General features: G+C 39.0%; 1 protein-coding gene across 3 annotated transcripts in view; it reads left to right on the plus strand.

Annotated features, from left to right (window-relative positions):
* LOC149805938 (uncharacterized) overlaps positions 1 to 20,718 on the plus strand; it is a 71,007-nt gene extending 50,289 nt beyond the window's left edge. For all 3 annotated transcript variants that reach the window (XM_089950724.1, XM_089950723.1, XM_089950726.1), the window contains exons 10-12: positions 14,149 to 14,233; positions 17,707 to 17,834; positions 19,746 to 20,718. In XM_089950724.1, the coding sequence (XP_089806850.1) occupies positions 14,149 to 14,233; positions 17,707 to 17,834; positions 19,746 to 20,423 (891 nt within the window). In that variant the 3' untranslated portion in view covers positions 20,424 to 20,718. The remainder of the gene's footprint in view (positions 1 to 14,148; positions 14,234 to 17,706; positions 17,835 to 19,745) is intronic.
* Positions 20,719 to 20,947: the final 229 nt, after the last annotated feature.

Consider the following 20,947-nt stretch of genomic DNA (forward strand, 5'->3'; position numbering starts at 1 on the left):
TAGGATCCCATCTGAAGAGAGAGCGAATGATGACCCCTCCTAGAGTACCGCTCCCTCCAGGTTTCAAAATGATTTGTTTTTTGGTTTGAGTGTCGATGCAAGGATCGGCCAGTTGGGTCAAAGCGACTTTGTTTCGATCAAAAAAGCGTTTGGTTTGATGAGGAATCTGAATGATCCCTTGGAGCAATTGACGTGCCGTCACCGTGAACCATCGTAAGACTTCTTTGAGACTAGCTTCTAAGACACGAACCCGTATTTGTGGATTTTTTTCTCGACTGATGCCATACAAGGCACGAATCAATTTGACTGGAAGATGCGACTGAATGGACGTCATGTTGACGCTGTGTGAGACAGACGAAAAGGGTCTGAGGTTTTTATAGATTTTTTGTGGAGTGAAGTTAAGTCGAGGACGGAGACGTGTACAGGCCAGGCCCTCCGTCTTGGCACCAGTGGTGAAACAAGTGGGTACGAAATCGCAAATCATCGGGGGTCGTAGGTTTCAAATCAACGAGTAAATAGGCGTGTGGAGTTTGAGTGGCATCGTCGTACGCCTGAGTCAGCCAAGGCGTTCCTAACTGTTTGGCTAAGACTTGCACTAGCGATTTATCTCGAGGGCTTTTAAACAAGACCACGTAATGCGCATTGAGACTGATGGTGCGATGGGCTTTATTTTGTTGAAACAAATTTTGGGTGATGTAAACGACACTGGCATTACGGTGATGCCCTTTGCGCGTGAACCACAGTTTAATTTCTTCTTCGTCTTCTCCTAAAATGTCGTCGAAAATGACCAAATGGGTTTGACGGGAGTCGGAGACGATGTCGTCGTCTTCTTTAGGATTGCCTTCCACAAACACGATGGAATCGCCTTGACTTTCTCGCAAGAGGCTGTACGCCGATTGCCACTCTTTGTAACACCACACGATGCGCTGAGGTGGTCGATCGATCAAATGATGTTTATGTTCGATCAAACGTTTGACGAATTTGGTTTGCCTGAACCGCTAGGTCCAGCAATGAGCATGTTAAAGGGATGGCGAAGATACAAAACCTCCCAACTGGCACGATCTAAGTGTTCGTCGATGACTTTGACAGTAGAAGAAGAGGGAGCAGAGACAGCAGAGGTAGCCATAGTGTTAGGAATGTCACTTGTGACACGAAAACAAACAAGACGAGAGTTTATATACTTTTTCAGGACACGTTTATTTAATGTTTCAAATATGAACAACACGAAAGACAAAAATACTTAAAAGCCAAATATTTATGTACAGGAATAAAAAACAAATCAAAACGTTCAAAATGGAATATATACAAGTCTCTGTACAACATGTTTTGGGTAACCAAGATGTCCTAGGGACAGTGTGTAATGTTCTTACAGTCTCTACATGAGGTATTGTCACACAAGTGTCCTCCCGGAATGACCCTCAGGAATGTCCATGACAGTCCTGTCCTGAAGTGAGTAGTTATTCTCGGTGACGGGTTCTTCTGGCACTGTCACTAACACAGGTTGAAAAGTAACATTTTTTCTTGAACAACTCTTGTGCATACTGGGCCACTTCTTGGGTCCAAGCCTCAAAACCCCCCCCTTTTTCCAGTCACGAGCATCTGTCCAGTGGGGTGTAAGTCACAAGCTACACACACATCGTCATACACGTCTTCGGTAGCTAAAAGTTGACGAATCTTTTTTTCCCGTTGAGATCGAGAAGTATCCAGATGAAAACGCAAGGCTTTAAGCAAAAGGAGTCTTTCGTGAACATTTAAGGCCATTGGGGTGGTAAGTACTGATCGTAAAGAGTCCACAAGGAATCGGCTGGTAAGCGAAATCCCAGAAAACAAGTCACTAAGACACACACTATGTGTCGTCCCAAATTGAATGGATACAGTTCTTGTAATAATTGATGGTAATGATCCACGGTTTGAATATGGTCATTGAGTTCCTTCCTCGGAATCTGTTCAATCACTTGTGACATAAGCCGTGGCATGGATTCCTGATTTTATAGTCTCTTTATTTCGGAAGCAATAAAGGTACTTTCTAACTAGACATCTTTGTTCTCCAGTAGGGAATCTAAATCTTGCATACTGTAACCTACACTTCAGAGTTTGTCTAGATGTTTCGTCTTCCGCTAAGCAGATTCCACGTAAAATATGTTGGTAATCCTTTAACTCGTCTTCCTCAATACGTTGCTCTAGGTGAATCTCGAAATAACCAAAATTACGAACATTTAGTTCATTCACTAACTGAAAGTGATGAACAAGGTCTGACCACTGAAACAATTTCTAACGAATCAGTCCTCTTATGCCATTCAGGTACCAGTGGTTCAAACACCGGTGACGTAACGGATGCAATTGTTCTTTACGTGTGACTTGTATTTTGACCAGCTCTCGGTAAATGCGTTCTCTCAACTCAACAGGCAAAGAACGAATGTTCTCTTGTAAAGTATCCATGAATAGGTCGTACTAAATCCTCTTTCTGACACAATAAATGTACCGTTTGCACAGACATGGTTTTACTTCAGTGTCGAATTTAAATCGTTTAGTCACTAATTTACACATTACAATTCGTTCAGAAGTTTCCTCTTTCACTAAGTTGACATTGTGTAAAAGATGTTGGTAATTCGTTAACTCTTCCTCTGGAATTCGATGCAGTAAGTTTACAATGTAGTAGATAGAATCATCAATAGCAAACCAATCCTTTTTAAAACTAGGGGATCGTTGATCAATGTCTGTCCAATGGAACACTTTCAACTGAATCAGTCCTTGTATAGCATTCAGGTACCAGTGGTTCAAACACCGGTGACGTAACGGATGCAATTGTTCTTTACGTTTGACTTGTATTTTGACCAGCTCTCGGTAAATGCGTTCTCTCAACTCCACAGGCAAAGCACGAATGTTCTCTTGTAAAGTATCCATGAATAGGTCAGTCCGTACAATTCACAATCTTCTCCTAGAGCAAAAGTAATCCACATAGCGAGTAATTTCTGACCACTGCCATTCAGGGTAACGTCCAAGAATCTCATTAAACTCTTTTGATGTAAACGGTCTAGAGTGATATAATAGGACGAATGCACACTTGACCCAGAGAAATCTAACACACTGGTTGATTTTTTTCACTTTCCTCTTGTGAATTTCTCGGCACAAAAGTTCTACAGTCCCCACTGAGATTTCACTCTGGCAAACCCCTGCCAAACGTCCTTGTAAATCTTCTCTTGCAGTTCTTTAGGTAATGATTCAATATCGTTTTTGAAATGAAGTTTAAATACTGGTCTCGGTGATGTCCAACATTTGACTCCTAACCAATTTGGTTTCTTCTTCTTCGTCAACGACATGGTAAGTTACTTCAATGTCTCGGTCCCACTAAGGGTAAGTAATGACAATTCGGTGACTATCGAGCATGTTCTAGGTAGGCCGAATCTTGTGGTTCCCAGTGGTAAAGTGACACACCGCAACTGAAGCACTTGACTTTATCCCCTTCGCCCAAGTAGAAAAATCCGGCATTGGCTAATTCTTCAGGGGTCGGTCCTCCCAGATACTTAGGCCATTTTCCTTTGAACGATTGAAGACGATTTTCAAAGTCGCAGTATTCCGACAAACGCACAGGGAACGAATATTCGTCTTTCACAGGTTCGTTTCGATGAGGGTTAAGTGACATGGACAGGAGTTTGCTCAGGGCTGGATGACATCCGTAGGGAGGTAGACGTGAAGGTGGACATTCACCTTTAAAACGAAACCCAGTAAAGTGTCCAAGAGGACGAGTGGCATCGCTTTCCCATCCCTCAGGTTTGACACGCACAGCATCACTTTCCATGATAGGGGCAGTGAAAACGAAGTTCCCATGATGCTTTACGGCATCGCTAAGGTCACAGCGTACAGCATCGTTCCCATCGCAAGGCTCACAATCGCATTCCACTTCAGAGGCCCCAAGCTTGAATTGTGCCTGTCTGAACTTGTTTTGTGTTTCTCTGAAAGTATTCATCTTGTTTGCTTGGTCTTGGTAGTGACAATGAACTATGGATCTTGCCTAGGGTTCCTTTTTATATACAGACCAATACCGACGTGTCCATACGGTAAGGTGAAATGATTGGGAAGTCGCACTCGTTTCTGGTACACGATTTGATAGACTTTTTCCAAGGGTCGACTGACGATGTGGTGAGTGGGTAAACGTACAATCTTGTTGGGTTGATAGGTGGTCACTTTAAAGTGTTCATCTTCTCTAGACTGCAAGGCTTCTTTCAATACGCCAAAGTTGGCCACTCGACTGGTACGATAATTCAGAGTCAATCCTTTCACTTTACACGTCGTGTGCACTTCTCCTTGTTTGTCCCGGTATTCGTAGCCGTAATTTTTTGGACCACCACTGGTGAAACTTAAAATCTTGTCGTCGGGGTGCTCGTCTGTCCAGGCTCCTAAACGGTCTCCTTCGATGTCAGGGTGATGTTGACTCGGGTGATGGATGTAAATGCAACTGTCCGTGTCAAAGTACAGGACCGGTTCCCCTAACAGTTCTAAAGCTTCGTACAATTTTAAGCGAGCATGGGCTGTCACGTAAGCCGCAATGATGACATTTCCAAAAGGGTCGTCTTGTACAAAGTCCAGATCTTCTTCGTAATTGACCAAGATCAAATTTTCGCGAACGACGTCCACGTGTTTCATGAATTTGGTTTTGTCGTGAATCATCTAGAAGTAGCGGGAAGGTTCGGTCACATATTCCGTCTTGGGTAAACACGGGCGTTGTGCCATTTTACCCCACAAGCAATTTAACATCACTTTGGCAAACGATCGCCTGCCTTCGTTTTTCTCGATGTGGTCTAAAGTGATGCCTTCTTGTGCCCAGTATTTCTCTTTGAATTGTATTTGGTCTTCGGGAGTGTGACACCAGGACGGACAGCCACTGGCTTCTTGCTTCAGTTTCAAAAAGGCATCCACGTAGTCGGCGAAAATGCCTTTCTGCGTGGGCTCACCCTTTTGGTATTGTTGTGTCTTGGGAAAGTGACAAATTTCGTACACTTCTAACAGTTGGTATCCCATGTCCAGAGCTTTGAACAATTCTACGCTGACCCACGTCCCCGTCAAGGCATGTTCTTCCTGGGTGTGATGGCAAGGTTGATCTTGGTTGCACGTTTCGGCACAAGTACGGCACAAAGGAAACATCAGTTTGCCTTGACAATGGTGAGGTAACACGGGATGGTACAAGTCCGTGGGAGGTAAGACTTTGCACTTGATCAGACCTTCGTATTGTCGAATGTTTTTCAGGTCGATGTGTTCGGTGAACAATTGCGGGTGCCCTGCAGGTAAGCGACAATATTTGCACACGTAAGGATACAGCGAACACACATCCAAGTATTTGATTTCTTCTCCTTTCTCTTCGTCGGCTTGGTACAGCAAACAGGTGGCATTGGTCCTTCCTCCGTACAAACTATCCCTCGGGTTCAGGGGGTCCATGAACTGGTAACTTTCCACGAGGCGTTTAAACTCGGGATCAGTTTTCTAACGGTGATCGTATTGGTGTTCCCACATTTCCACCACTTGGTATCCTTCCTGTTCTAACTTTAGGCGTCGCTGACAAGTGTCCTGGTACAGGTCTTCCATGGTTCGTTGTAAAAACTGATTTTTAGTGCCACGATCAGGGTAACAGACGGGACATCCGTGAAATAAGCAACCGTTAAACTCGTACACGATCTTGGGGTTTTCTAAGTCCCAGCCATCGACCGAATACGTTCCGATGGTCTTTTCGCCTCCTCCGTTGCGGACATGCTGAATCCATTTGTCTTCCTTGTCGCACAAGTAATGTAACCAGCGTAGGGCTTTGACCGAGTATTGACGTTTGACAAAGTTGGTCGTTTGAGGACTGATGACAGCCACAGTGTTTTCAGGCATGAATCGTTGGCGGTACACTAAGGAACACGCTTTGGCAATGGTGCAAGCTTCTTTCAAAGGATCGAACCCTCCGTGTTCCATGAACAGTTCTCGAAATTTTCTACAGCAACGCCGTAAAATGTCCACGTCGGAACGACAATACTTTAACATTTCTTCCTGAAAGTCGAAAGGGTCGGAGGCGTGAGCCTGGTACCAAGCGTAGAAAGCTTCTCGTTGTTCGGAACGCATGTTGTCGGGGTCGTAATAGTGAGCCTCAGGCAAATGGGGTAGAACGGCATGTTGATTGGCTTCCGTATTGAAAAAGTGTGGAAAGTACCCTTTAGCCATTTCTGTCATTCCAAACGTTTTAGGCATTCGACTCAAAGGCATGGCCAAGTAACGTAAAGTAAAGCAGAAGGGTTCATCGGTGATGAACCCTTCTGCTTTCTCTAACGGTACGTCGGACTTGAAATTTTTAAACTTCACCCTGCTCGTGTAAGCCGTGGTTCTAAATTTTCTAGAGGAGCGCTTTTCTGTCACTCGCATGTCATAGTACTTTTCATGGTTAACTAAGGGTGGTGAACTTTGTTTAGAGGAAGACTCTCTGGGCTTGAATTCTGGTTCACTCATGTCCTCTTCAAAATCACTGGCATGAATTTGTGCCAAGACTTCAGCCCTGGTACGAGGCGATAGATCACGTTTCTGCCTCTTACTTTCTTCTTCTTTCTTCTCAAATGAATTGGATCGTTTCATCTTGATAGAAAAACGTCAAATGACTAAAGTTTAAACACCATAGACTAATTTATAGTCCTGGCAGACCAGCGTATATAAAAGGGTGTGTGTCTTGTCCTTTCACTATTCATTTCACTCTCAAACCGAACACAACGATGGAAGAGACTACCCAAATCGAACATTTCATCAGATCTTTGCGAGGGGTCATTAGGAAATTCTCTTCAGACCAGCCGACGGACTACTCTCCTTCCTTGCGAGATAAAAGTCAAGATACTTGCTATATCTGTCAGAAGAAAGGGCATTGGTCTTCAGAGTGTCCAGACCATCAAAAAAGAAAAACAGGGGCTAGAAAAGACAAAAGTCAAGATACCTGTTATTATTGTCAAGAAAAAGGACATTGGTCTCCAGATTGCCCAAAAAAGAAACAAAAGGAGTCGGAAGAAGAGAGGGATTCTTCAGAGAAAGAAGAGGAAGAAAGAAGACAATTCTATTTACAAGAGGCAAAGAAAAAGAAACAGGAGAAGAAAAGAAGAAGGGAAGAAAGTGAGGAGGAAGAGGAGAAAAAGACTGTGACGGTGAAGAAATTCAAAAAACAGAGAGTGAACAATGAGACAGAAGACGTCTATGAACTTTTTAAAGTGATTTGTTGTGAATTGTGAATTGGATTGAAAATATTTATAAAAGAATAAATTAGGTATAAAAAAGTAAGTGTCTTTGAGTTTTGATTTTAAAATAAGAACGTAGACTCACACAATCATACACAAACACGTACTATAGGGGTAAAATGGTTTTTTTATTTTTGAGTTATTGGCAAATGAAAGTCTATCTCTTTTCAAGAGACTTGGGTGGCCCTGAAAAGGGCCTTTGGTTTTTGGTGTAGGGGTAAGTGTAAGCAATCAACTTTAACTGTCTTAAGCCTTTACCAACGCCGAGGCCTACTTCTAGACTGCGTACTGTTGATGATGATGATTTAGTTGAAATCACTAAGGGTGGTACGGTAGGCTTAGTCACAGGGTTGGCGTGTTTAGCTCGGGAAGGTCGTATTCTCTTCGGTCGTAATAAAGAAGTCTGATACATTTGTTTTAGACTTCTTAACTCCGCTAAAATGTCCAACAGTACCGTGACCGTTTGATTTTCACACCCTTGTTTCTTTGCTGCTGCTGCTTCTTCTTGTTGTTTTTTTCTTACCTCTTCTTCTTGCTGCTGTTGCTGTAGGAGAAAAGCTTGTTCTGCTTCCTTTTGCTGTTGTATAAATTTCTCCAATTCTTCTTTCTGTCTCTGTCTAAAATTCTCCACGTGCGGTAATGAAGAAGGTGACGAAGGTTCCGGAACAAATTCTTGCGAGGTAAGAAAATCCACAAAATCCCAATTGACTTCTTCTGAAAGTAAGTCCGGGTTCCCTTGGGTGGTCTCCATTGCTGGTGACCCCAAATGATCGTTTTCTGAGTTTCCGTCATGTTGAATAACCGTCGCATAGATTGACTGCACACAGGCGCTAGCGAATCTATATAGACCACGTGACGTCACAGACTGCTCTCTTCCGATTGGACGATGGCTGACTGAATTATGTAACGCGTGTTTGGATTGGTCAGTGAACTCAATCCGTTTCAATCCTTCCTCTACCTATAAATAAGCGCAGTTCACTGCATAGATTCACCTGTTCTCGGCGCATCAAGATGTGGACCACAGTCGAATCATCCACCCTTGTTTCTTCGATGATGTTCAGGACGGACATACTAATGTATGTCCGATCCAAGTGGACAGTTGTCCACAAGTCAGACACCAGTCTGTGGATACGAAGAGTGTATGTGGAAAGACAAGGATGCCTCAAGAGGACTCTGATTTATGGCCCTGCAGTAAGACGCAGCTTGAGGACAAGAAGATGCCGCAGATGCCCTTTATGTTAAGGGCATATTAACATAAATCCAAAGGCCCTTTTCAGGGCCACCCACATTTCTCGAAAAGAGATAGACTTTCAGTTGCCTACCCCTTTAAATATTTTTTTTTTTATTTAAAAAAAATAGAGACCCCTCCCTGTTTCAATTTTCATATGTTCCATTTCCATTGACCCATCAGGTCGGGACCCTATTAAAATAGGATCTCGACCCTGTTCCATTTCCCCTAGTCCCTAAACAGTCCCACGATCAATTCCCCATGTTCAATTTCCCTTGTCGCTAGAGTGACCCAACAATTTTCCCCATCTTAATTTCCCTTGTCGCTAAACATACCCACGATTTATTCCCATGTTAATTTCCATTGTCGCTAGAGTGACCCATGATTTTTCCCCATGTTAAATTTCCATTGTCGCTAGAGTGACCCAGGGGGGTCTGTAATGCTAATTCCCATTGTCGCTAGGGTGACCCCATTCACTACTGTGGTTATCCAATATTTACGCTTATTGTGTGTTCCAAAATAATAATAATAATAATAATAATAATAATAATAATAATAATAATAATAATAATAATAAATAAATAAATAAATTAATAAATAAATAATTAAAATAAATGCGACTACATTAATAAAATTATATAAGTTTTTAAAATAAATTCATTAACTGGATTTCGAAAAGAATGCATATTTATCGGAATAGTACAAAAAGATTCTCAATGTTGTTATGGACAAGCAATCCGATATCACTAGTACCATATCCAAACATCCCATTATTGTAACACTTTCAAACGCATCAGTGTAATACATTTTTACATGGCGAACATATCACATCTTCTAAGCTCTATGAACATGTTCACATGTAAGCGAACTGAATGATGCTGTCTCTGAATATCACAGTAATCTAACATATCAGAGCCACAAAGTGGCCCACCATTTTATATTATAAGGATGGGAGAAGGGATTTTATTTCGAACATTGATATTTGTTTTAGCTCTACTGGTCACAAACCAGAAGAACTTATGGAATGGTCTACTGACGGTCGTCTATCCCTTCCTTAGCACTGGTTTTTGTCGCTATTCATTCTAAACTATTTTCATGATTGCCATGAAAATTTATACACACAATCGTCCCATGATTTACTTGGTCCGAATGAAAATATTGCCGTTTGGACAACCAATATCGTCGCCACAGAGGCCATCTTGAAAATCTTGTGATGCGTACTCCTTGAGAGTGGATGGTTATAATATAAACTTGATGTTTCACTTGATTAAAACGGTCCTTCAAACCGGCTAGCCATATTGATATGGGTTTTCCACCCCAGAAGACCTGTTTTTGTGTATAGCAGGCACAAATTGAAAATCGTGCTGATCTATTATCAATATGGCCACAAGAGCGACCATCTTGACAATATTGCTATTGCTACCACTCGTGAATGAATGGCCATATCAGCAAGGGGGTGGTGTAAGATTTCTTATAGTTTTTTTGCTGGCCCTACATGAAAATGTGTCATATAAGATGCTCAATATTTCTACCACATTGGCCATCTTGAAATTTAATACTACCTTGGGTTTTTCCCTAGAAGACTTTTTATGATGTTTCGTTTGTTCTAAAATGAAACTGGTACCGATCTGTCTGATATGGTTGCCACAGTGTCCGTCTTGAAAATGTTGTTATTGCCAGTCCTCCTGGATCAAAAATGTTAACCAGAAGACTTCTTATGATGTTTGATTGGTCAAGATAGTATCATTATAATGCCTACTATGGCCAGAACAGTGGCTTCTTCCTAAATGGATGGCCTTATGAACATGGGATTTTTACTGAACAACTTTTTATGACGTCTGGTTGGTCCTAATAGTGCCATTCAGACATTCAATATGCAAGCCATACAGTAAATCTTGTAATCACTATTTCTTCTGAATAAATTATCATATCATAATAGGGTTTGAACTTGAAGAATTCTTATGATGTTTAACTGTCCGTTAATGACAATGGTGCCTATTCGACTTCTAATTTGACTGCTACAATGGACATCCCGAAAATTGCATTAGCGTTGCTCTTCCAAAATAATGTCATATAAACATTTGGTTTTCCACCGGAAGACTTCTAATGATACCTTGTTAGGCCTAGATTAAAAAAAATGCTTAGTTGACATCCAATATATGCACCACAGCGGTTAATTTGAAAATCTTGTTATCGCTGAAAAATATCAAAGACGGGTTTAACACTCTGCAGTTAAAAACAAGAAATGGTATTATCTTCAATTCGTTGAAATTCTTTTAATCCAGTAGAGCTTCAATCCCTTCGAAGAACTAATTTCCTTTCTTGGCTAGTTTTACTGTTTTTCTTTTTTCTTTTATTTGTATTTACTTGAAGAATAACATTATGGATATATTTGCTTACTTTTGCCTTTCCTTACAATAAACCGGAGCAAAAATAATATGTGTGTGGGACGAATATTTGTTTGCGAAATCCCAGGCATCTACATCACCCTGCCGAAAGTAAATGATCTACCCCTAATATGATCTAACTATTTTCATTTATTCAGAAGATTCTTTTGCTGTCAACTATCGACCCTCTTGTATATAAATAATGTACGGCGAGTAGGACTTAAAACACATACATTGTCACTTTAGTAATGCATATAAAGAGGATACGATTCATTTAAAGGGAAACACTTTACAAGAGCATCTACCGACTACTTGACGATTTTAATATCATACAAAAATTAAGAAATTACAAATCTTGTAAACACGTTTATTATTCAGGAAATGCCAAACATTCATCATTGATCACCATGTATCAAGCCAGTTGTCGAAACTCAGGTAGTTCATAATATGACATCAAGACGAGCGAAAACAAAACAATGTTGAACACACTGCGTGAGTTTGACTCGGTGTTTTCTTATGTTTTCAATGACTTTATGACACAGTCTTTGTCATTGAAGAATTCTATAAAACGACCTAATAACACAGGATAATACTCTACTAACAAAACTAATGATGACACACTAGTGACACTAATTTGCTACTCGTATGTTTTTGTTACTTCACATTAGTGTGACGTACTAGTACGCAGTTCTAAGCTGCATATCGGCATTGCAATACTAGTCTAAAAAAACAAAGGTGCCAGAGAGATCATTGAATAAAAATTAGAGGATAGTCTTGAACCTCCCACCCCCACCCCCCAAAAACAACAAAAAATTAAATAAAGAACCAAACAAAAACAAACGACCTCCGATTACTTACCATAAAACGGTTGACTTGTGCATAACACATATGCAAGTGTTGAATCCTTAGCGGCTTATGCTTGACACATATGGCGGTGTCAATTTTAAGTGGTTTAGGCCTAGTGCGTATGGAGGTGTTGAATCCTTAGTTGCTTATGCATAACACAGATAGAGGTGTTGAGTCATTAGTGGCTTATGCATAACACGTATGGAGGTGTTGAGTCATTTGTGGCTTATGCATAACACGTATGGAGGTGTTGAGTCATTTGTGAATTATGAATAACACGTATGGACGTACTTACTCCTTAATGGCTTAAGCATAACACATATAGAGGTGTTTAATCAAACGTGGCTCATGCATAAAACATATCAAAGTTTTGAATCCTTAGTGGGTAATGCATAACACTTATGGAGGTGTTGAATCCTTAACGCTTTATGCATAACACGTATGGAGATGTTGATTCATTAGTGAATTATGCATAACACGTATGGACGCGTTGGCTACTTCATTTGCTTATGCATAACACGTATTGAGCTGTTGAATCCTTAGTGGCTTATGCATAACACGTATGGACATGTTGACTCCATAGTGGCTTGTGCGTAACATGTATGGACATGTTGACTCCATAGTAGCTTATGCATAACACATATTAAAGTGTTGAATCCATAGTAGAATATGCATAACACGTATGTGGGTGTTGAATCCTAAGTGGCTTTCGCATAACACGCATGGAGGTGTTGAGTCATTAGTGGATTATGCATAACAAGTATGGAGGTGTCGAATTCATAGTGGCTTATGCATAACACATATGTAGGTGTTGAATCCATTATGGCTTATGCATGACACGTGTATAAGTGTTAAATCCATTGTGGCGTATGCATAACACATATTAAAGTGTTGAATTCATAGTGGCTTATGCAAAACACGTATGGATATGTTAAATACTTTGTGGCTTATGCATGACACATATTAAAATCATGAATCCCTAGTGGCTTATGCATGACACATATTAAATTGTTGAATCCATAGTGGCTTATGCATAACACGTATAGAGGTGTTGAATTGAATCCTAAGTGGTTTATGCGTAACACGCATGGAGGTGTTGCATTTTTAGGGGCTTATGCGATGACACGTATTGGAGAGTTGAATCCTAAGTGGCTTATGCATAACACGTATATAGATGTTGAATCTTTAGTGGCTTTTGAATAACACATATTAAAGAGTGGAATCCTTAGTTGTTTATGTATAACACGTATGGAGTTGTTGAATCCTAAGTGGCTTATATGCATAACACGTATAAAGGTGTTGAGTTACCAGTGGCTTATGCATACCACATATGGATGTGTTGAATCCTTAGTGGCTTATGCATACCACATATGGATGTGTTGAATCCTTAGTGGCTTATGCATAACACGTATATAAGTGTTGAATCCCCAGTGTCTTATGCGTAACACGTATGGAGGTGTTGAAGCCATAGTGGCTAATGCATAAAACGTATAAAGGTGTTGATTCATTGGTGGATTAATTATAACACGCATGGAGGTGTTGATTCTATAGTGGCTTATGCATAACACATATGAAAGTGTTGAATCCTTAGTGGCTTATGCATGACACGTATGTAAGTGTAGAGTCATTAGTGGCTTATGCATAACATGTATCAAGGTATTGAATCATTATTGGCTTATGCATAACACGTTTAAAGGTGTCGAGTCATCAATGGATTATGTATAACACGTAAAGAGGTGTTGAATCCTTAGTGGCCGATGCATAACACGCATGGAGGCGTTGAATGCTTCATAATAAAAGTAGTAGATTTAAATTATTAAGCTGAATTAAAATACATTTTAGACACCTGTCTTTTATAGAACAGTGTAAAACCCCAGAAGCATTTAAATTTAAGCCCGTACACAAACAACAGTGGACACCAGAAACTACATCGCTCCTGTTCGACAAATGACGAACCATAACGTAGTTTGTGTGATCTCCTAAGAAAGAAAGAAGGAGAGAGAGAGAGTGAGAGAAAGGCGCCAAAAATAATCAAGGAAACATGATCTTCAAAAGAAAATATAAAATAGGATGCTGAGGATAAGAATTGATAAAATGTCACAATTCCGTCATGATATCGGTATGGTACTTGAACTTACTACTACAATGAATTAAAATTACAGGATTTCTTTTTCATAGTAGTCGTAGTAGTAGTATTTGTCCTTATTTTTGCTGATATCTTCTGTCTCTTTCATCTCCATTTTGTTACCGAATGCATACAACCTTATCTATCAAATATTCTTAGCACTATTGGTGTGTATCAAACTTGATCACCATCAATGTATGTGACATACTTAAATATATACTGTACATACATGAAGATGGCCTATGGGCCAAAGGCAAATAATAAGAAACATATAATGTCACTTTATAGAATGTGCGATTTACGGGTCTTTTTTTCCAGGGCCCATTGAAAGTTCAACCGGCCTCAATAAGGGCTCGCGACCTTGATACGCTCAACTCTTCAATAGCCTACAGTTTTTATAACGGTAAGAATTTCACAATTACTCCTTTACTATATGTTCTGTATCAGTGATGGAAGGATGTAGACCAGTTAAAGCATGGGCCAAAATGACTTGTGGCAAGTGAATGAACTAAATTGTTTTGCAACACCGAGATTCTTTGCTTCAGTTCCTGTAGAGGCAAAAGCTATTATCATTTGTTCTTATTCATTCGTAACTGGTGATCTCGGGTCTATTCCAATGCTTGAAGCCAGTTTATAGTGTAAAGCAATGCTGTGTAAGATACAAATAGTGGTATGTGGGTGGCGGTTGTTTCAAAAATATTGACCAGATTTTATTGGGAAGCTAGCCGAAGGCATGTCTTATGGTGACTAAGGGTTGGTGAGGGTGAGCAGGTGGCGGTGAAGGAATAGCTCATTTTGTTGGAAAGGCCGCCCTCAACTCTCAGCAGGAGCGAAACTAGACATGCCTAAAAGAGCACTTCTCTTTGGAGATACATAAGCACTGCCCTCTTCCCCCACCATCCTGAATTTCAATAGATGGTCTACTTTTATTTTGTTTTAGTATGAAGAGATATTTTACTTTCAGCATACTTAATTAGAATAAAAGGTTATAATCGTTGCAAGCGATTGATGGTTGGGTTGACTATTTACTCCCAAAGTCAAGATCATTTTGCCTACATCTTGCCTTTTGTGTGGAAAGGGCATTTAGCATGAATATTTCTAACGTTTGTCTTTCTAGTATCAGGGCGGTCAATCACACCACCAATGCTTTATATTTTGTGTCACTATTAAAATATAATTACTTAGGTGTGCCATTTTTGGACAATGTAGATATCATTAACTAATCCTCATTTTCGGACAATGTATATTTCATTAACTAAATGGTGACTCTATCACAACCGATACATACTTGTCCTGGTTTCCATCTTGACCTTCGACAGACTGCATTTAAACCAGGATTGTAAAACATGTTAGCGGCGCTTGATAACCAGATTTATGGTGAATGCGACCTCAACCTGCGATCCGGTAACCATTACCGTTCCCGATGTGTATTACCGCATAGATACGTTCTAGATAACAACGCATGCTGCCTTTATTGGAGTAACTGTGGACAATACGGCGAATGTACGGGTCAATGCTCACTCATCCAAACTATATGATCTTTTTCAGCAAGATCGATTTTATCTTTCGATTCAAGTCTTCCGAGGTACTTATCCTTCCTTAAATATAGTGTACTTAACGGCGGACAATATTGCGTCGCTCGGTGTAATTACCGCAATAAATGAACCCGGTTAATTTCGTTGGGATTCAATGAAAAGCTTTCAAAACATTGGTGGTTTAACCTCAGCAACAACACTATCACCGCTCTGGGTACCAAACTTTACTTCATTAATCTCAATCGTGGTAACAGAAAGCGGAAACTACTTTCAATCGTTTTAAACGGCTCTATAGGGCGCATAATGACAGCAGTAAACAGTCTGTCGATGTCATTTCACACAAACGTTTTACTAGTTTTTTCATGCATGCTTGCCTAAGGAGACACGACCAAGTATGAATGATTTCAACGTCAGCGCATAAGTGTTGGGATTTTCAACCACTCTAACATTCTTCGACATTTGCAGTTAGAACTCGAACTATATTTAGCACGAAAACTAGAAAACAAAGTCACGGGATAGTGCGACTAAACGTAAACAAGGAACAGGAATTATTGGTGCCGCCTGAGATCGACGAGATAAACCGAGTATTGTTACAGCTCACATAAAATGTGCATGACATCGACAAGGAATACTAACATCTGGTGTGAGAGTATTTGCGTCCACCTGGGATTCACACGTACCAGTCTATATGAGGGGGAACGAGAATGCATATCAGGGTCTCACGACTAGAAAAAAAAGTTATATTCGAAAACGACCAGCGTTATTGCGTCATAGTCAGAAAACAAACAACCAGTCGGTAAGCCTATGGACAATGGAAATATTATTTGTAATAAAGTAGGTTCACCAGCTCTTTAGATTCTTTTCATGTAGTGTCCTGATTTAATATGACTGGTTTATTGTGAATTTTAAGGCAGACCAACACAGTAAGGCTATATAGCGCTAAGAGAACGTCTAATGCTTACTTTACCCAAGCCAGCCTTATCTCTGTATTAGCTTTCCACTGTTTATTATTAATAATTCGTGTGATTAGGTCGAGGTGGCCAATGATTATTTTCCAGCCAGACGCCAGCTGGGAATCTACCACGTGAAACCGGTACAAATTGCATACACAAGTACCGGTATAACTGTAAGATCTAACTAAAGTATGTGTTTGTACGTTATTGTTTTAATACAAATGTGCCACCGGCATGCATCGTTTGAAAGAAAGTATAAAACCATATAGATTGCATATGACGTTTAGTTTCTTTCACAGATGTATTAACTGATTTTGAAAAATCTGAATAATAATTTAAAAAATGAATATAAGCTGCAGTCTGCATCATCGTTTTAATGTTGACAAGACAGTGTCGCATATTTCATCTGTCCAAATGTTTTTTATAATGTCTTTAGATTACATATACTGGTATGATACAATATTTGTTTTAAAAAGGTATGTTGTTTATTTTTTACTTAAGTGTGAAATATAGAGATTTATTGGTGACATGATTTTCATATAGTTTTCATTTCTATGGAAATAAAAATGTTAGAATACAAACAACCTAGAAAGAAAAACAAACACAGAGCAACAACCAAACCCTCTATAAACTGAGGCGACTGATAAATGATTCAATTGATTATTTGAAACTTCTCATCAGACATGTCAATGTGATCTTCATTTTCTTTTTCTGCGTGAACCTTGAATCGAACTGCAGCTTGATCATTAACTCAACGCGATAGCACATAAAAGGCACGTTTATAAAACGCACAACCTCCTAAACTAGTATTGCAACTCAACCGATCTCTATCATATTGTTCCATAGAAAGTAAATCATGACTTATAAACATGAATGCAAGGTCACACACTGTACGATGAAACTTTGGTTCAATAAAAACAAATTCAGTATAAAATCCGCTTCTGCCTTTCTCGGGTTTGTCGTATGATGTTAGATATTTATTTCATCACGTTCTTTTTATGTTATGTAGCCTTATAAAAAGCTATGCCTTTGTAAAGGTGTTTCATCTCTACGTCCCAATAATATATTTTTTCATCTCTACGTCCCAATAATATATATTTATCATCTCTACGTCGCAGTAATATATATTTTTCATCTCAACATCCCAATAAATATATTTTTCGTCTCTAAGTCCCAATAATATACATTTTTCATATATATGCCAAAAGTATATATTTTTCATCCCTACGTCCTATTAATATATATTTTTCATCTCTACGTCTCAATTTTATATATATATATATATATATATATATATATATATATATATATATATATATATATATATATATATATATATATATATATATATATATATATATATGTATATATATATATATATATTTCAGAAACATCCGGTGAATCTTCCAATAATGACAATTCTGGTTTCTTCAGAATTGACCAGAATACTGGCACAGTTTATCAACTGAAACCTGCTTCAGAGGCTCTTTGGGCATCAAAAAGACTTGTCGTCATTGTACGTAACTTTAAACCTTTTATAGTGCATAGTCAAGACAGTTACAGCTGGTTTAAGGTGTAAGATTGTGTGCATTCAGCTAATTATATTATAAAAAAGCATTTAAGAACAGGTGCTGTTTTACATATAGCCGTTCTGAGCCGTATTGTGTCAGCAGTTGACACACGAAGGACTGCGTTCCATTTGACACTGAGACACAAATACTCGGTTTGAATTTTGAATTCGAATACGCTATCCAATGTTTTAAAAAATAGACGGAGGCTGAAACAAACTCCAGTGCATAAGTTGGAAGTATGCCTTCTGATCTCATCATGCTGTGTTAGCCTTCTATTACACGTTTTAGATCCATTTATTGCTCATGGGCAAACCGACTTATGACCAAGCTCGATATTAACTGATATGACAATCAATTATATAACAATAAAGATTAGGTATAATTGCTCTGTTCAAAATGTGCTGGAAAACTCGGGAAAGAAATGAATCGCATGTCTAGACTCACTTTCGGGTTGAAAATCTTGCGAGACTCTGAACTTCGCAAACCGTGTTTCACCTTTTTCCCTTTTATTCTGACTTACCTATGGGTTCATGTAAAAATAAGACAACCGGTGTGACAGGTATCTAATACCCCTTCTACAGAGAAGCGCTTCACAACAGTGTTCCCTCTTTTCTAATATTTCTCTCCAAACTAAAAGGTCTCCAGAACATTTACTGTTCTTCAGATTTGTTTTCATAAGCTTGTCAAACTTTCAATTGGTCTCAGATTATTTAAATATTATTTGGACCTGACCCATAAAAATTAAATACTTTGGATTGGCGGGTAGGAACGGATTTCCAACGCTGATCCTCCATATATGACCGTATTCGGGACTTGCTGCCATTGTGATGCATCACTGAGGCTTGGATATACATCAACAGGTGTTATTTTCTTCAGTGCTAAGAACATGCTTAGATTATTATGTCAGATGCATAGTTCCAAAATTTATCTTCTCGTTATTATCTCTGATGTTAGGTCCAAACTTGATCTTATCGTTCTTAACTCCTCTGCATATGTCCCAATATGATCATCTCATTATTATCTTGAATGCATAGGTCCAAACTTGACCATTTCGTTATTTTCTAAGATGTATAGGTCCAAAACTGATCTCGTTTTTATCTCGGATGTATAGTTCCAAAACTGATAATCTCGTTATTATCTCGGATGTATAGTTCCAAGATAGATCATTACTTTCTTATCATAGATGTATAGGTCCAAAATTAATCATTGCATTATATATCAACGGCAATTTGTGATCTAATGAAACCGTAGGACAAGGCAGATAATTCCATACCTGCGTTCAATACGTCAATATGGATCTGTTTTCATAAAAATAACACTTAACGTTCAACTTGGTTCATAAAGTACTTTCATTAGGTAGCAAGCGACTAGTACATAAATCAAATTAGGAATTAAACTCCAGTAGTTTATGATTAGGTACTTTGATAGATCACTGGATGGCACACACCTAAAACAAAATTCAGTACACCACCCACCTACTCACCCCTTCTTGGCTTGCCAATGTACATACCTTGGTTTATATCATTTTGAAAGATTATTGTATATCTATCGGAGTTGAATTTTATGAAAAGGTAAGTAGTAGAGTGCTTATGAAGTCTTATAATGTTATTTATTTAACTTCAATCTTGAGTAAGAAATATGGCTAATCGGATATAAAGATGTTAACACAGACTGAATAAAAATCATATGTTTAAGGATTAATTCACTATACAGTACATCTCGTTCAACTTAGCGTTTCATTCGGGCGGAACTGACAAGGGGAATAATTCACTACATGGAATATATCACATTGAAAGGGATTCGTGTATGACGTCACATAGAATTGTACAGTATTATCATTTCATTCATTTCAACAGGCTAAAGAGCTTGGAAGCAGTCAATCCGCTGCCCATGCCATCCTAATGGTGAGAGTGCTTACGAGAGACCCTACATTAAACAACACTTCCGTTGTTCCACCAGACAGTAGTACACCAACAGAGAGCGATAAATCTTTGTTGCCGGCAGTTATTGCCATCAGTGTTTTGATGGGTATAATTCTCATCGCCGCTGCAATAGTCATCTTCCTGATGCAACGCAGACATCGAAAAATGGTTTCCCCAGAGGATACAAACTCTGAACCATCTACTGAAGAAGAGGAGATCCACTCTGAAAGATCAGAGGAGGACAAGAATGTTTTGCCTACAAGGGCGAAAAGAATGGAGAAAGATTTGCTTACTTCAGTAAGTAATCCTTTAACAGATCCTATGTTTCTGAACAGACCTTTACCTAAGAAAGGAACCCTGCTGGAACCATTGGAGATGAAAGATACCGGCACTGGAACAAATAATACTACAAAGAAGAAGAAGAAGTCGAGAAGGAGATTCAAGAAGAAAGACAATGAAATATTTGATGGAACCAAGGAATATAACATGGAAGCAGATCCAAAATTCTATGAATCTCCTGATAAATCGAGAATCAAAAGATCTACAAGAAGCATGAAAGCTCCAACAGAGCCCATTATTGTCCAAAATGACAATGTCGAAAACGTTGACTGATGTAAAGAAGAAAACTGTTAGTAAGGTATTTTAATGCTTGAATGCTTTCTAAGCTTGAATAAAAGGTATTCATATTTAAATACAATGTTTATTTAAAGTGCTATTTATTCGAGCGACGAGACTTTACAGTTTGAACCTACAGTGGAAACTTGCAGTTACACGGAATCTACATATAATTATATACAAAAATCAATAGATTTTTCTATAATCAAACAATTTTCCTTTATTTACCAATGAACAATTTCTAGTTTGTTTCCAAAATTTGACAATAAAACATATCCTATTTCTGAAGAAATTATGCAGTTGTTTTTGAAGCATTGTACGATTTTGCTCTACATTTATCCGTGATAATATCATGGGTGTCTGATAATGTCAGTTCCATTTGCCCTATTTGTGTGGGCTTTTCTCAGCAAGTGTATGGGTGAGTACCTGTAACTCATTAAGTTGGACGTCAAACTCTGAAGCTAACGTTGCTGGTTCGATTCCCGCCCAGGCCAATCCTAGTTGGTTGCCTCCGCATATCA

The sequence above is a fragment of the Sinohyriopsis cumingii genome, chromosome 2, assembly GCF_028554795.1.
Source record: "Sinohyriopsis cumingii isolate HCF-2022 chromosome 2, ASM2855479v2, whole genome shotgun sequence".
In the NCBI taxonomy this organism is placed as follows: domain Eukaryota; kingdom Metazoa; phylum Mollusca; class Bivalvia; order Unionida; family Unionidae; genus Sinohyriopsis; species Sinohyriopsis cumingii.